Source organism: Artibeus jamaicensis, unplaced genomic scaffold, assembly GCF_021234435.1.
Source record: "Artibeus jamaicensis isolate MK-2021 breed Jamaican fruit bat unplaced genomic scaffold, CSHL_Jam_final contig_354, whole genome shotgun sequence".
NCBI classification, from domain to species: domain Eukaryota; kingdom Metazoa; phylum Chordata; class Mammalia; order Chiroptera; family Phyllostomidae; genus Artibeus; species Artibeus jamaicensis.
This window is the reverse complement of record NW_026521803.1, coordinates 36,704,322-36,721,275: the sequence shown is the minus strand read 5'-3', so window position 1 is coordinate 36,721,275 and position 16,954 is coordinate 36,704,322. Positions and strand designations below refer to the sequence as shown.

Genomic DNA, 16,954 nt, shown 5'->3' with positions numbered 1-16,954 from the left:
TGGACGGACAGACAGACCCCTAAAGGGGTGAGAGTGACAGAAGTGGATGGGAAGATAGGATGGACGGGATAGGGAGGTTGGGGGAGGGGACTGTTCGGTGGGCTAGTCGGCGGCATGCTGTGGATGGATGCTAGGTCGGGGGAGGTTCCTGTCCCCCAGCTGCCCTTGAGTAGTAACAGACCTGGCATTGGGGCCCTTGTTTATGCCAGGAGCCGCCACTCAAAACCGTGAGCACACATGAGGTGGGTTAAGGCTTCAGTCATTTACTTCCGAGTATGTTCTCGCACAGAAATTCCCTTGTGTCTGTGACGTTGCAGCCTGAGCCTAAATAACTCTAATTTGTGTCAGATGAGTTCAAGCTCTACAGGCAATTAGGGCTGTAAATCGGTCCATTAAACGGGGAGGAGGAGCCCACAGGAAACTCTGATCCGTGGGAAAGGCATTGGACTCAGATGCGGGAAACCTCCGTGGTAAACCCATGTCACTTGTACCTTGCCAGTGACTTTCAGAAAGGGTGGATTCAGGGACAGAAGTGTATCGTCACAGTTTTGGAGGTTATGAGTCTGGAACAGCGTGTCGGCAGGGCTGGCCCCTGGGGTGTGTGGAGGAGCGTCTGTTCTGTGTATCTCCCCCGCCCTGAATCCTGGAGGTTCGCTGGGACCTCTGGTGGCCCTGGGCTTCTGCTGCATCGTCCTGACCACCACCTTCATCTCCATATGGTGTTCTCCCTGGGCTTGTGTGCCCAAGCGCCCCCCTTTTTATAAGGACACCGGTCCTATTTGACTGCATGCCCCTTTACTCCAGCATGGGATCATCTTGAGTGACAATATCTGCAATGACCCAGTTTTCAAATACAGTCACAGTCTGAGGCAGTGGGAGGGGCAGGGACCATTCCATGTCGAACACCCTATTTCACAGGCATATTTCAAGCATTCACTATGTGAGCTACCAAGAAGCGACCCCAGCTCTTCGGTGGCTCCCACGCTGGCACCAGTATCCCCTCTGCAGGGAGGCCTGGAACACCTGCCGTTTGAGTGGGACAGGTGGGAAATGCCCCCTGACCTCAGTGGACAGCAGTATCTCCGTGCGCAGAGAGAGGGGCTCCAGGGAAGGCTTGAGCCACGTCTTGCCGGTTGGTAGAATCCCACGAATGGAGGCCACCACGAGGGCGTCCCAGGAGAGAGAGCAGCAGGGACAAAGGCACGTGGGCCAAGAGGCACGAAAGATGACTTGGGGGAGACGTTTCTCTACTGTCCCCAAGCTCCCTTTCGGATCACAGTGTCACCTGTCACGCAAAGAGCACACCTGGACCAACCCCAAAGGCCATGGTCACACTGTCCTGTCCACCAGGACAAGACGCCGTGCCCCTTGTCACCCTGCTCTGGGCCCGCCCCTCTGCCACCTTCTGCACAGCCCTGGTGGCCTTCACCTACGCGTCGGTAGCAAGGTGGCCTCCGGTGTCTCATTGCCCAGCACTCGGCTGTCTGCGGCCGTTTCGGTGTCAGTTGGGTGAGAGCTGTGTGAGTTCTTGGCCACGTCGCCCTTTCACGCACCCATTTTTTTCCTTCATAAAATATGGCTTCCCAGAAAGCCCTTGGAGCTCCCAGCACTCCACAGCCTGGCATCGGGACTCTTCCCGATGGAAGGGTGCTTTCTCGGGCCTGCTCCCTCGGCCCTAGGCGGGCGTGTCCAGAGCGCCTGGCAGGTTTTCCACATCTCCACAGAGGCCGGTGCCCGGCCCCGATCCGTGACCCCGCCCCGCCTGGCCTCTGCCTTTGATCAGCTGGGTGATCCCAGGCGATAAGGACCAGCTCTGTGAGCCCCACTGCCTGAGCGTGGGGATAATTTACGGCGTGTGAACCTTGGCCTTTGGAGGGGAGTACAGTCATGTCACGCTGGTGCAGCCTGCCTCCTGGAAAGGTCCTGATTAAAGGGCCAGGGTTCGTGTTTTCCCACATCAAAGAGAAAGAGGCTGGGTTGCTTAAATGGGAACAGCTGAGCCCAAAACCTAACAGTGTCCCGCCCCCTCTCTCCCTGACCTGGGGCATGCTGCCGGTGCCCTGAGAACCACAGAATCCCCCAGCATGGTCCACTGTCAGCCAGTTCGCCCCAGGGCTGGCTTCCGAGATACTGTCACTGCGGAGGTAGAAGTCCTCCAGCCCCCAGGCGACCGACCAGTGCCCGCCTCCTCTCTCAGGGCACGACGAGAAGTCTGAGAACGCGGTGAGAGCCGGCACCTGCTGCGCCTCGTGCAAGGAGTTCCACCAGATGAAGCAGACGGTGCTGCAGCTGAAGCAAAAGGTGCATGCCCGGCGGGTGAGGAGTGATCCCAAAGTAGGAGCACGTGGCAGAGATGAGGTGGGAAGATGTCGAGAAGTAAAAAAAAAAACTATGACCTCACTGAGCGTCTAGAGGTCAGTGCCAACTAGGCTTAGACTGGAATGGTTTGCCCATCAGCCTCAGAGCTGATGGAACGCAGTGGGTGAGTATTAAAACGGACCCCTAGGTAAGGGGCATTTTTAAAGGTGCCTGTTAGAATGTGGGGAACCCCAACCTGGAGGTATGCCAAGCTGACTTTCAGGTCGCCCAGGATTTTGATTCTCGTGGTCTCCCCGCTGGATTCTGAGTAGTGATCACGGGGGAATGGAGCACCTTACATCTGTCTCTCAGAGAAATACCAGGTCTTCCTGAATTCTGGAGGGAGGCAGTGCGGAGTCAGGAGTCTCTGAGGTTGTGGACCCGGGAGGCTGTCCCTCCCTGAGGGTTTTCGCTCTCGCGAGAGGGCCCCCACGCTTCCCAGGAGTGCGTGTGCACAAGTGCGGGGGTGCCCAGGGGCTATTAGGGAGACAGTGTTGATGCTTTGGAGTTCCAGGCTGGGGAGCCAGCCTCCCAGGCTAAACTGGGTCACCCAGGGCCCTGACCGGTGTGGCTCAGCTGGTTGGCCTGGATAAAGGGGTGTTATCGTGAAAAGCTTTCACAGCTGCTGTGAACAACACAGTGATAAGAATCCCCCAACAAAGGGGCCTTCGCTCCCTGACATCTTCCTCCTCTCTCTCTCTTTCTCCTTCCCTCCCTCTCCCTCTCTCTCCCCCTCTCTTTCTCTGCAGATCGCCCTGCTCCCCAACAGTGCTGCCGACCTGGACAAGTACATCACTGGTAACAAGGTGCTCGCCTCCAACGCCTACCTGCCGGGACCCCCTGGCCTGCCTGGGGGCCAGGGCCCTCCGGGTGAGTGTGGGCAGGGCATCGAGGGGACAGTCACCAGCCAGAGCCTCCCAAGAGCTCACGTTTGGTGGGGGCTGGGTGCAGCTGTGTGGCTGCCATGGGCAGGGGCAGTAGCAGGAATCCAGGGGGCATCCACACCTGTGCGAAGAGAGGACTTTGGGAAACGGGGTCCCCAAGGCTGAGAGATCCTCATAGCCTGTAGTCATCTGGAAGACAAAGGTCAGTGTCCCGCCATTGGATAAGGTTCTTAGAGATCATTTGAAGTTGCAGAGAAACAACATGGAAACTATGTTTTAGCATGAATACACACAAAAACAAGACTTGGTTTGTGAGCTCTTGTGGGCTCTAACAGCACAGGACCAGCCTGCTTCCCCCAACTCCGCAGTCATTTCCTCCGTCCCACTGCTGTGAACACATTTGCATCAATATTGGTTTACACATATATTTTTTCTTTGTAAGTCAACCCTACTGAGATACGATGATATCCAATAAAATTATCCATTTAATTTACAACTTCTGACACATGTACACATCCTGTATCAAGCACTTGCTAACCCCACCCTGTATTGGTACCTGCATCAACATAGAGACCGTTTCCATCACCCAGAAACACGCCCCTGTGCCTGTTTGCAGTCAACCCCTGCTGCAGGCCACCACTGACTTGCTTTCTATCGCCATAGTTTTGTCCTAGAACTGCATAGCAATGAACTTCATAGTGTGTATTTTTTATCTGGCTTTGCTCATTCACCATACTGTTTTGGAGATTCACCCTTCTTATTTTGAAGAAAATGTCAAATGTCCTATCATTTCATCAGAATAAATGCAGTGAGAACTTTAAACATTTGTCACCAACTGTTCTATTTTCTGCCTCACAAATATGAAATACATTTTGTATTTTTATGATTTACTCCGTAGATAGAACAATAGATTTTTTTCACACCCATGAAGGAAATGACATAAATGTTAGCAAGTGATTCTAAAACACGGAGGGCTTTATCCCCATTTACCGTTGCTCAGCAGCACGCTAGGTGTTGGGGGTGACCTCCCAACTTGCCCATTGGGCAGACAAGACACAGAGTGAAAGCAAATAGGATCAGACAGGATCCTCAGGCCTTGGCTCAGTGCATGGTGCTCCCTGCTGTGGAGCTTAAAGCAGGGAGGGACCACTGAAGCCTGACCTGATCAGGGTCTTGAGGATTGAGCTGGACATGAAAGAAAGACCGGTAGGACCTGTCCAAACAGAGAGGGCACGGGCAGATTTTGGGTTGGAAGGTCAGCAAGAACAAAGGCTCACAATTCTTCCCAAGCTATTTATGGGTTTTCTTCTGTACTCATATCTTAATCTCCTGGTTTCCATTAAACACAGGCGGCCTGGGTCTCAGTTTATACAGAGAACCAGAACTGGTCCAGGACTGTGGTGTAGACTCTTGTTCGTCCCCTTGGCCTGCAGCGCGCTGGTCACAGTGGGGTTTTCTCCAGCAGATGCCTCACAAAGGAAGCTTCTCACTGCTCTGCGTACATTTTGGTCTCTTCCTACAAACTGACTCCTAGCACCGCCTACTCCACGCTGCTCCAAGAGGACACGCCTACTCTGCTGACCTGCAGAGAGTTCAGTCCACATGTCTCCCCACAAGGACGAGCTGGGAACAGGGGAGCCATTCAGTGGCTGTCTTTCTTCTTAATAAATGACTTGCTGACTTTCTTTCCAGTCTGCCTTCTGGTTCCCAACATGGTTTGAGCTGTCCAGGGTCCTCGATGGAGCAGAAAGTGATGGAGGACTCTGCCCCCGCTCTCTCTTCCAATCCTGTTCCTCTCTCACTCCTTACTTCTGGCATCAGCCCTTCATTGAGAGGCGTTAGGGCAGCTAGAGAAACAATAAGGTTTCTTCTACCCTTAACTGGAAGTCCAGTCCCCAGGCCTATGATTGGGGTGCCAACACAGGAAACTACATTAAGTTGGAATCCTTTGGCTTTGGAGGTGAGGGTGGCTGCTGCTCTCTGGCTGCCCCCCCCCCACTCTTATGTATAAGGCGGTGCCATTTGCACAGCAAAGCCCCACACTTTAAAGATATTGGACAGACAGTGATCTCTGAAGGTCGTTGGTTACGTAAATGAGGGTAAGACATGGTCTCTGGCCTGTCCTTGTGCTGTTAAAGGTAAAGCGTTTCATTATGGGAGGCATCTGGTCTCCCTCCCGGTAAGTTCTGCAGGCCGCACCTGGAACCAGCATCGAGGGTAGAGGTGTGAAACAGGTTTGAATGAAACATCGACCGCCTCCGGCATTGGCTTCATTATTCAAGAAAAGCCTAACAGTTTTTTAGTGCCTTTATGTGTGAGGTACTCTGCGGAGTGATGCGTGTAAGTATCTAAAATCTCATTTAATACTAGCAGCCACTCTGCAGGATAGATTTTTATCAGCACGGCTTCTCAGGTGAGAAGCAAAGGGCAAAAGAGGGCGAGCAGCTCGTCCAGGATTCAGACCGAGGTCTCAGATGCTGACACCTGTACTGTTGACCACTATCCAGGTGTGGTAGCCACCACCCTGCCTGGCCGAGGGGTTACAGAGGAACTGACAGTTGTAAGAGACAGGGAAGAGGTAAGCTGTTGAGGAACTGGTTGCAGATTGGATAAGGGCATGTGGAAACAGGGAGATCTATAGGAGGCTCTCAAGATTCTGGCTTGAGTGGACAAGTGACTGGTGGTTCATGAAATAAGAGGAAGATGCGGAAGTCAATTTAGACCATAGTAAGTTTTAAATGCCGAAGGGGCATCCCACGGCAGGTGTCAGAAGGCAAAGGGCAAAGGGCAGAGGGCACAGAAAATCGGCTTCCCGAGCTTGCAGGTTCTTGAGAGTCTGCGCCCTGGTCTTCCTCGCAGGATAAGGCGCTAATGAGCTGTTCTTTGATTACAGGCTCGCCGGGACCGAAGGGCAGCCCTGGCTTCCCCGGTGTGCCGGGCCCTCCTGGGCAGCCGGGCCCGCGGGGCTCGATGGGACCCATGGGACCATCTCCTGACCTGTCCCACATTAAGCAAGGCCGGAGGGGCCCTGTGGTCAGTATTTTCTCAGAGGCCCTCTCAACTGTGGTCGAGGAAATTGCGTTCTTGTCCCCTGCTTTTTCCCTCTGCTAAACTAGACCCTTTGTCTCGTAGGGCCCGCCAGGCGCCCCAGGAAGAGATGGCTCTAAGGTCAGTCTAAGGAGCGGCTCCTCGGTCTCTGGGAAGTTCTAGCACTGCTTGCTGTCCTCTCTGCGCGTGGGGAAACTGAGGCACAGATAGACTTCCCCCCCAGAACAATCTAAAAAACAATTTCCTCAAAACATGAAACACCCATAAAAACAAAACAGCCACCAAAACCATGCCTAAGAGAGGTTAGTGCCCTGTGTGGTCGCAGTTGTGTGTGCCTTTCTCTCCGGCCGCTCTTCTTCCGTGGGGCTGTTTTGCGTGTCACACGTTGAAGCCCAGAACGGACACATTCCATTCTGTACAGGGAGGTAGTTTCACGTTGAGAGTGGCCTGCTCCCTGCCTCGTAAAGTCTGTGCGAGTCACTTTAGAAAGCTCCTAAATTATTCCGCATGCTGCCTGGAAACATGAGCATTCCTCTGGTCACATCTGGTTTGAAAATATATGACCTCAGGGTTAAATCTGAATGAGAGACGTTTGACCCAAGCCGTTCTGTTCAGATAAGCGGTCCCAGGAGTCCAGTGTAAGCTTCCGTTTGCTTCTGATGGAAAACACTTGTTTCAGGCCTGGTCATGGTCATGGTCATGGGGGGGGGGGGCGCTGTAAATAGAGACTATGGTGGTGGCATTCATGTGGTACAGAAAGCTAACTTTGACCTTTCTGGTTTTAGGGGGAGAGAGGAGCCCCTGGACCCAGAGGATCTCCTGTGAGTAGTGCCGCCTGCCTCACCTCCCTGTAGGAGTGTTCTCAGGGCTGCAGCTCTGAGAAGCCTGTGCGTGGGTCTCATTAGCAGAAGCCGGCTCCTTCCCGCCAATGCAGAGCCCACCCAGACAGTCGAGGGCTTCAGAAGGAAAGTCATGGGGGCCTTCCGCAGCTGCTTGGGATTTGTCTTGACAGTTTGTTTCCTATTCCTTTTTCTTTTATCATGGCTAATCTTTATTGGAAATATCTTAAGATTCAAAACCTCAGTATGCCATGAGTCTGTTTCTAGGTATGTCCTCAAACATCCGAAGAGACTAGGAAGAAAAAAAAAACTCTGTGGAGCTAAGCCCCAACTCTGAAGGCTTAAGAATTTAGCCACTGCTCCAGCCCTAGCAGGGCAGCTGGCCATCCCCTCCAGAAAGTACGAGACAGAAAGCATGGCTGGGACGCCTGAGAAGAAGTTAGCTGGAGACATGTGCGGTGTTTGGGAGACTAACAGTGCCAGTCAGTAGTATCCAAAAGCACAGAAAAGTCAAGCAACTCCATAGCTTTTGAAGAGGTCACTGTCATTTCCGAAGAAGGACAAAGAGCTTCAGCGTTAGAGGTAGGGCTCTGGGTTCCCATCTCAGCTCTTCCACCTGCCAGCTCTCTGACCCTGGCCACATCACGCAGCAGCCTGGGCACCTGCCCCCCAACCCCCCCCCGTGCAGGGAGCCAAGTGGGGTCTGACCTGCCATGAGTCAGTGAGCACCCACGGAGGTCGCAATACCGTGCATCACTGAGGACCTGCAGGTGGCATCTGCTCTTTCCAGCCCAGTGGCATGGGTCCCTCAACGCCACAGTCAAGAATCCTTATCAATACTCTAATTTTGTTTTAAAAGATCATATTTTTTAGCATGTGCTATGGTCTCAGCAATTTGCCTGCACTAACTCATTTAAACACTCACTTGGAAGCCTATGAAACATAATGAAGTGGAGACTATTATCGCCTTTTAAGGGATGCAGAGATGGGAACCCAAAGAAATTAATTCACTTGCCCAGAACCAGCTAGTGAGTGGCAGAGCTGAGCTCCAAACCCAACAGAACCCCAGCCCTTAACCCTGACTCTAAGCTGCCAGAGCATCTTCAGATAAGTGGCCTGGGAACATTCTTCTATTCTGTCATTCTACCACATTGGGTGTAACCCAGAATTGGGAGGGAAGAGAGGTGGCTCCGTTATCCAGAAGATGAGGGTGTCAGAAGGCCAGAGGAAGAATCCCCGGGGCTAGTGTAATAGTCTGGTGTTTTCTGCATTTGGGACATGAAATTATAGACTAAGAGGTTGCCAGCCTGCAGCAGGAATGGCAAGTGATGGAGCCACAGAAGCCCCAACTCTGCAAGGGGCTGAGTCTGCAGTTCTGGCTTTGATTCCTCTCATGTTCACAGGGCCCCCCTGGTTCCTTCGACTTCCTGCTGCTGATCCTGGCCGACATCCGCAATGACATCACTGAGCTGCAGGAGAAGGTGTTCAGGCCCCAGACTCACCCTTCGCCAGAGGACTTCCCTTTAGCTCAGGAATTCTCCAGCTATCCGGAAACCATGGATTTTAGCTCTGGAGATGACTCCCCGGAAAGAACTGAGGCAAGAGACTTGGGGACCCCCAGAGACTTTTATCCTTAGCACGCACCAACAGCTTCATGCCAAAGGAAGAGAAGAGTTTTCCTACCTGCAATTAAATCATCTAAAGAAAAGACCAAAAAAAACCACTAAACCCCACCACTGGAGACCTGGACAAGATACGTCATTATTTTCTTGGCTCTTTCCTGCCTTCTCCCCACTTCTTGTTTTCCAAACACTACTTTCAGAGGCTCCCTGCTAGACGTGCTAGACACGAGGGAGTAAATGAGTGATTTACATGCCTCTGCCTGAGAGCAGGTGGGCTGGTCGACATTGGAACTTCTCCCCTATTTATTTATTTCTCTTAAGAACTTTTGACTTTCTGACTTATGTTCTCACAGTCTCTTAAACCTGACAGAATCAGAGGGAAACGTGGCAAGGGGAGCTCAGAAAAATGTGAGGTTACTTATAAAAAAAGAATTAGATACATGTCCCAAAGAGGCTTTGACTCCTCAGTATCAAAATAGGGCCTTTTCGATGAAGAGGAAGAAACAGCACAGTGTATTTACTTTGGTGGGTGATTCTTTTTCATGGTTAATCTAATAGATTTTAAATGTTTGGCCTCTTGTCCAACCTCATTTCCCGATTTTGATTGAGAGGGGAGAAAGTGCAGAAGGAGCCGAGATGAGGAAGGATGGAGAAGAGTCATGCTGTCGTATGGGTTGCCACATTCTAAATTCAAAACTGGCCAGTAAGTGTTCGTGTGATGCTTACCTACCAGTATCCTATTCAGAAAAGGAAGTTGCTGCAGGTGTAGGACTAAGTCCTCTTTTCAAAAGAGAAAACTGAATCAAGTGCCTTGATTCGCCTTAGGATAATGGGCTCCTGGTTTGCCAAGACATTTTAAAGCTGTTTGATTGAATGAGTGGGCTTACTCATTAAATCACAGATTCTTTGCTGGACAAGGGTGGCAGGCCCTCAGAGAGATGCAGAAACTCCTAGGCTCTGACTGGGTAGCCAGAGGTGTCATTAGGCTGTGATTCAGGTTGAATCAAAGTGCATTGGAACTCAGGACTAGAAGGGCCAGCTTGAGTTGTTGGCCAAGGGGAAGGGGAACCTCCGGAAGGGACCCCCCACGAATAGGTAGAGGCAAGTAACTTTGCTCTCGTGGGGAATTAGAAATCCTCGTCCGGGGCCAGCCAGGCTTCCCAAGAGAGAATTATACCCTATTGAAAGTTTGCCTAGATGTGGAGGGGGGAAAAATAACAGTTTTCCCTGTTTGGCAGAAATTTCCTTCCCACTAGTCCCATTTTCCTTTCATTGTCCATAATGTAATTCAAGATCCGGTGCTTGCAGGCCTTCTCTGTGGTTCCCCTTCTCCCAGCAAACACGAGAAGCGGTTGACAGGAGAAGCGGTTGGGAAAGGGGCATGTTGCCGAACCTGCCATTGGTCTGTGTGTGCTTATGCACTTCTGGGTCCCCAGGGCCAGGAGCAAGAGGATGTGCTCAGAAGATGGGCAGAGGTATCCCCTCCTTTGTAGTACTCTTGGAGAACCTCTTGGCTTTGATGGGCAGCCTGCAGGTTTCTTCAAGTACATGTTCTCATTTGACACATGGAATGGCTTTCCATCCACCTGTGCAGGAGACCTTCACCCTTGCACTGAACCCCACCAATTATCCCACAACAACTCATGTTTGCTTATATTGGCATTTCCATTTGCCATCCTATGATTTCCCCCTATATTTCTGGGAGATTTGTGTTTAGTTTCCTTTTTCCATCATCTCCCATTTCTCCTGGGGCACTTGTTACGAGAGAACTGCTGTCGGTGTTCGGGTGTTCGGTGTTCGCCTGCCTCTTTTCAATCTTCCTTCAGAAAGACGGCAGATCTCAAGAGACAACCGCCTTCCCTCCATTCTCCTTAGAAACACAGGGCTCAGGTCAGTTGGCCCGGTGGCCTCATCTTTCACAAACTGCCCCTCCTTCTTCCTCATGCAAAACCCCCATTGCCTGGCCTCCAAACGTCACAGCTGAAAGCAAGCACATTCTCAGTGCTCCCCTTTTACGCCTCCTCCCTTCCCCCTCCAGCCTCCAGCCTCCAGCCTCGCCAGCCACAGTTTCTGTTGAACACAGTAGCTGTGGCTTCCCCTCTGCAATGTATCTAATGTTTGCCGGCTTGCGGAGCACAGCATTTAAAGGCTGTGGGCGGGCGAATGCTCAAGGAAAGGATGCACAGGCTCTGTGAGAAACGATTAGGTCTGTCTTTGATTTTTTTTGTGAGGAATTATATTACCTTTTCTTTTCCTTAACAGTGAACTCTGTTGAGAAATATAATCTTCTTTATCGTTAAATGCTCATGAAATGCAAGCAAACTGCACGTTAGACATGCAGAAGCTAGGATAAATATATTAAAAGAATGGACAGATAGTGGTAATATCTGGGATTCCTGACACTATTCTAGATAATATTCGCCCACAAAACACACAATAGCCTGTATTTCATCATCTCAGTCTGCTGAATCAGGTCAGCAATTGTGTATAAAATAATTATTCAGAGTCAGATTTTCAAAAGCTGGACAAGGCCCACAGGACTAAAAATATGTGCTTTCCATGCCCAAATCATGTTTTCCACAGATAAGATATTACAAGATGCTGTTATTTCTAACGTATCTTTTAGTTATGGGTAGGGAAACAAAGTTTCATGGTCTCAACAGCCCCATCTTCTCAAACCCGAATGGAAAAGCCATTTGGGGGGTAAAATTTGCTGGACTTTTGCTGAGCCTTTTCGTGGATCGGGAGGGAATGGTCTTTGCATGTTCAACGCTGCGGCAGAAACGGACTGCAGTTTTTTGCACCCTGATAACTGGGACTCGTGAATAGGACGTAATAGATTGTTTCTATTTCAGGAAAGCAGTGGGAATAAAAATCTGATTGGAAATATTGCAGGGAAGGCACACATTTTAGTTTGAGAATATCCTCCTCCCTTCCCAATTCCAGAAGAAATTATGTATCCCCAAAGGATATGGGGGTACAGAGGAGACGCTGTTATCTTCTCTCTTCTGTGTTCACTCCAACAGCTGCCACAAAGTGGATTGACCCACGGAAGTCATGTCTACTATGTACACTCAGGTGTGCGCACAGTGGAATGGTCAACAGTGAATGCACATCCACATGGGGGAGCTGTACCCCACTGCATCCTAGGCGAAGGGCATCCAGTTCTGGCCATGTTCCATGGTTCTGGCCTTGAAAGTCCGGTTTCTAGGCATGCAAGGGGAGATCTTCTCCATGCCAGACACCTCCCTGGGGTGACAGCAAATCCCTCATCATACTCTGGGTGTCACGCCCCCTTCCTGGCTCCCCCGACTGCAGCCCGTCCCAGAGAGAGACAGCAGCCTCGCTGTGCAAACCAAACATCTGTCAGATAACCTTCCTGACAAAGACATCTATTTGCAAAGAGCCCGGGCCAAACAGCTAGCAGAGTAGAGCCATCTAAAGTTATTAATGAATTCAGGGAAATAGATGGATTTTTCCTGGCACTGTCAGCATGTATGTTTCACAACAAATCAAAACCATGATTTACTATTTGAAAAAAAAATAACCATGACCATAATTGTTAAAGCATAAAATCTTGGGATTGCATGCTGCTTCAACAAAAAATAGTGCTTCAGGGAAACCACAGGAAAAAGACCCTTTGCACCTGCCCCAGGGACCTCTGTTCTTTGTTACGTTCCCAAAGCAAGAGCCCTGGCGGGCGTCGTGCGTGTCATGACTCTTTCTCCCAGTGACTAGTCATATTCTTCTGTAGCTATTTTGTTCATTATTTATAACAGATCCATACAACAGTGGAGCTAGTATTCAAATAGTGATGAATGTGATACTATGAAGTCCTTTTGACGAGATTGTATATGCTTAATAACAAAGTTATTTTTCTTATGTGGTTGTGCTGTGTTTTGTCCCGATACCCTGTCCCGTGGAACGCATTGTCTTTTTCCAAGATGAATCCAAGGAGACGGAGGGAGACAGCTCTCCCTGGAGCCTGTGCTACCCTGTGGGCCGGCCACGTCCTGGGCTGTGAGTGTGGTCCCAACATCTGAGCGTGAGCCAAGGGCTGAAGGCCTAGGTTCCACTGAGTTTAGAGTCTCAGAAGTCCACACCCCCAGCCAGGGGTGAGGGCCGTCCTCTGGGACCCCTGGGGGGTGTTGTTTAAGAAGCCTCAGGGCATTGTTAGGGGTACCCAAGGAGCTCACAGGTGGAATGCTGTTGGGGGTTCTACCTCTTCCTACCTCTACTGCATTCCGAGCAACTCAATTTTAGTTGGGTTGGGATTGGAATTCCTCATTAGGTTTCCTTTGGAAGGGGAAAAATTAACTACCTAAAGAAAGGCTAAAATAAATAGAATTGGGAGGTGGGAGCCCTATGGGTTGGTAGCTGAAGTCCCCCATGTGAAGGTAAGAGGAGGGGAACTTTCATCAGCTGGGTCATATGGGAGAAGTTATATAACAAAAGGGGAGGTTCCTCCTAAGGGGTTTTCTGCTCTCGGGCAGGTGCCTTTAGCATCCCGGAGTTCACCTATATTCATGCATCTCCCTTTCCTCTAGCCAACAGTTATCAAATGCTTGTTGAAATCTGTGTGCTCTGCACTACAGACCATGGGGAGTACAGAAGTCATCATCCCCGTCCTCTTGGGGATTTTTGGCAAGACAGACAAAGATCCTTCCAGGCAAAATAAGTTAATCACATAAATATGCAACTACAAACTGATAAGTGCTATGATGAGCAGTCTGTGCTGCAAGAGCCAATAGCAGCTCGTGCCAACAGGACACGACCTCCACTCCCCAGTCACATGTGAAGCTCCCACAACACAGCCACGCAAGGCCTCAGCCCTCGCAGAGAAAAGCTTCCCAAATCCTCCGGGTGAAACAGCAGTCAATGGGAACCCGGGAGACCCCTCCCTATATTATTTTTCCAGTCTTCTTCATTTAAACAGTGGCTTGTTGGACCCAAAGCTGGGTGGACACTGCTCACTGCCCCTGGACGCGCTGTGGGTGCGGTTGGCTGGTGACCTCCTGTGCTCTGCTGTGACTTCCCAGCGGAATATGAGGCTGGTGTCTTCCCACCTGGGAGGCTGCGATTTTGAACAACGCTTGCTGTGCTTTTGAAACACCCTCAGGATTTATCCACTGGCTCAGGTCCAGATACCGGGTTCCAGGGTGGCCAAGTGCAAACCTGCATTTAGCCATTGGAGGTAGGGGTGGGGCGGCTGGGATGGTGGCGGGAGCAGCACCAGGAATCCTGTCAGGGTTATGTGGGGGCAACTGCAATTGAATCGCAGTGATTTTTCAGCCTTTCTCATCTCATGGCACATGTAGCAGACTGTCCAGCAGAGTCTGCCTGTTGTGGCTGATGATGAGAATCAATGCACAGGCGACAGCAATCCTGTGTGGAAAAAGGGAACAGGCACGACTACTCTCTCAAGGGGAGAGTGCCTATGGGTGCCTCGGCCACTCCCTCAAGAGGGGAGCACCCCGACCCTTGCCTAGACAGGCTTTTATTGTCTTCCTGGGGTCTTACATCATGAGAAAGATTATTACCTATGACATAGAACATTATTGTCTACATTCTAGGTACAATCAAGGAAATAAAAATAGCATGCAGAGGGGGATGGCAATGAGCTCATTAGCTCCGTCCTTGGGAGAGCTCACACAGGCTTTGGAAATTACCTTGAAGATAAACAATACACATCTGTTGCTTTAGACCAGGGTGAGAGAGTTTTAACAAGAGCAAGCCATAACAATCTGTAAGCATTTTCTAGGACTGATTTCCACAAGAAAACTCGGTTTGCAAGTCTGGCTCCTGCCCACCGCTTCATATCTGTAGGTTTTCCATACAGAGCTGAGTCACATTTGCCAGGCCAAGACAAACCAGTCCCCTACAGGCACAGATAAACTTATTACTAGAATTCTGCAGCACACCAAAAAATATAGTCTTCGACAATCTGGCAAAAAGACAGGTGTAATTTTGATACATTCACAGGCGATGGCTGTTCTGTTGGCTATAGTCCTTTTTTAATTTGTCAGTCTAAGGGAAAAGAGGTCAGTGCCCCTGACTAGTCAAGTGTTGCATGTTTTAAAAATTCTTGTGGCACATCGGTTGGGTATCACTGACCTCAGGGACCACCCAGATGCGGAAAAGAGACGTGTGTTTGTGTTCTTGGGCCACCATCACGAAGCACCACCACCGGGTGCTTCAACAACAGAAATGTGTTTTCTTATGCTTCTGGAAGCTACAAGTCCAAGCTGGGTGTCAGCAGCGCCCAGACCCCTGGAGGTGCTGAGGGAGAAGCCTTCCCGAGCCTCTGCAGTTTCTGGTGGTCGCCATCCACTCGGTGTTGCTTGCCTCGAATGTCACCTGTCACATGCTGTTCCTCCAACATGTCTTTTTGTCTCCATCTTCACATGGTGTTCTTCTTGCTGAGATGCCACCCTAATCCAGGCTGGCTTCATCTCAATTTAACCAATTGTATCGGCAGAGATCCTAGTTCCAAATGTCACAATTTCAGGTTCCAGGTAGCCATGAAGGGAGGGGGCAGGCACTTCAACGTGGGACCAGAAGGAAGTTTTCTCTCTCTCCATTGGCCCTTATCACCCTGCCTATTTCCTTTAATAGGAGTTTTCCCATCCGAAATTTTTATTTGCTCACTTCACTTAATAAAAATGTATCGAGGGCCAAGGGTGTCAAGCAGTGACAGCTCAAAGTCCCTGCTCTCACGGAGTACATATCCTGGTCCAGGAAAACAGACACATGTGTGTACGCGTCAGGGTTCCAGAGAAACGGGGCCAATAAGATGGATGCCTGTGTACAGGGTGGGGCAAGTGTAGGCTGACAGTTGTTCATAAGGAAAATAGCACAATAGCACATAGTAACACAAGAGAAGACCCTGTGTTTCATGTACGCACAACTGTGAGTATATGTTTCTACTATATGTGGATGGATAGATGTAGATGTGTGTGCATTTATTTATACAGAGAGAGAGCTATTTGGGGGGGGAGCTATTTTATGGACCTGGTTTACGTGACTGTAGAGGCTGGTTCCCAGACATGGGAGGGCAGAAACAAAGTCCACACACCCCATCGGCTCCGGTGAACTTGACTTGCCTCCTGTTCCCGCAGGGTGTGGTGTCTTCACCCGCACCCCAGGCGACTGAGGGACTCCTGATGATCGCCCATCTCTGGCAAGGTGACAACTTATGTAGTGAACTCACTTCTCCACCAGCCCATTTCTGTGACTTTTCATGCTCTTCCATCTCTGACGTCACTGCCAGCCACACCGGGAATGAGGCTGTGGGGAAATGATTAAACCAGAGGGAAAGTCATATCTATGGAGTCCCACTTTGCTTTATAAGTACTTTTATGATATATGAGGATGGAACTCTTTCCAAAGTCAAGTTCTGTTGTGTTAGGGGGTTTTTTCACTGAAATCCATGGGCGTTCTTGGCTCTTGCTGCCTGGCCTGGCTCCCCCACAGAAACCCAGTAATGTGCTGGATCTGCCCTGAGTCAGCTCGGGGACAGCTGTCAACCTCGTTCCCCCAGTACTCTGCGATGACACACTGCATGTCGCTAGACTGCCATGGCGCCCTGTAATTGAAAGACCATATAACGTGGGATACTCTGCTCTGTATGGACTGGGTCACTGATGGAAGATTCGGTAAAAGTCTCGGACAAACCAGGGGACACGCAGGTGACTGTAGAGAGCTGAAGGCTGGTCACGAACCTTCTGAAACAGGGCTGAGAGAGAGAAAGGTGCCACAAATTGAATTAGGCTCAGATCATTCAGAAAGAAAATAACAGCTGGAAAACATCTCAAAAAGAAGTCTCTTCAAAACAGGCTGCCCGGGACAGCGGCCAAGTACATTTTTCTTTCCGGGCTGATTCTATGGCGCTGTTGGCGGCTGAGATCCAACACCACCCACCAGATTGACACGCTTTATGTATAAATATTCACACAGGGTGGGAGGAAAGCCTCTGGGTTGATATGATTTGGGTTTAGAGTTTCCAAAAAGAAAGAAAGGACTGACTGTTTAAGTTGCACAGGCATCTCCCTGCCAAGTTAAGGTAAAGCCCGGGATCTCGGAGCAGCGGGCTCTCTCTCAGCGAGCCTTTGTCGTCATCGACACCCACTTTGTTGCTCCTGGGTCTTCTGGTCAGCTCCACTCAGTGGCCTGTCCATGGTCAGAGGGGTCTGGAGGGTTGCAG

The 16,954-nt window shown here is 50.4% G+C and overlaps 1 protein-coding gene across 2 annotated transcripts in view; it reads left to right on the top strand.

The window, feature by feature from the left end:
- Positions 1-12,635, top strand: part of CCBE1 (collagen and calcium binding EGF domains 1) — a 169,934-nt gene extending 157,299 nt beyond the window's left edge. The window contains exons 6-11 of one of the 2 annotated variants that reach the window (XM_037151972.2): positions 2,198-2,316; positions 3,108-3,228; positions 6,136-6,275; positions 6,375-6,410; positions 7,076-7,111; positions 8,533-12,635. In XM_037151972.2, the coding sequence (XP_037007867.1) occupies positions 2,198-2,316; positions 3,108-3,228; positions 6,136-6,275; positions 6,375-6,410; positions 7,076-7,111; positions 8,533-8,766 (686 nt within the window). In that variant the 3' untranslated portion in view covers positions 8,767-12,635. The remainder of the gene's footprint in view (positions 1-2,197; positions 2,317-3,107; positions 3,229-6,135; positions 6,276-6,374; positions 6,411-7,075; positions 7,112-8,532) is intronic. The other variant, XM_037151973.2, reaches the window with a different exon arrangement.
- The last annotated feature ends 4,319 nt before the right edge of the window (positions 12,636-16,954 follow it).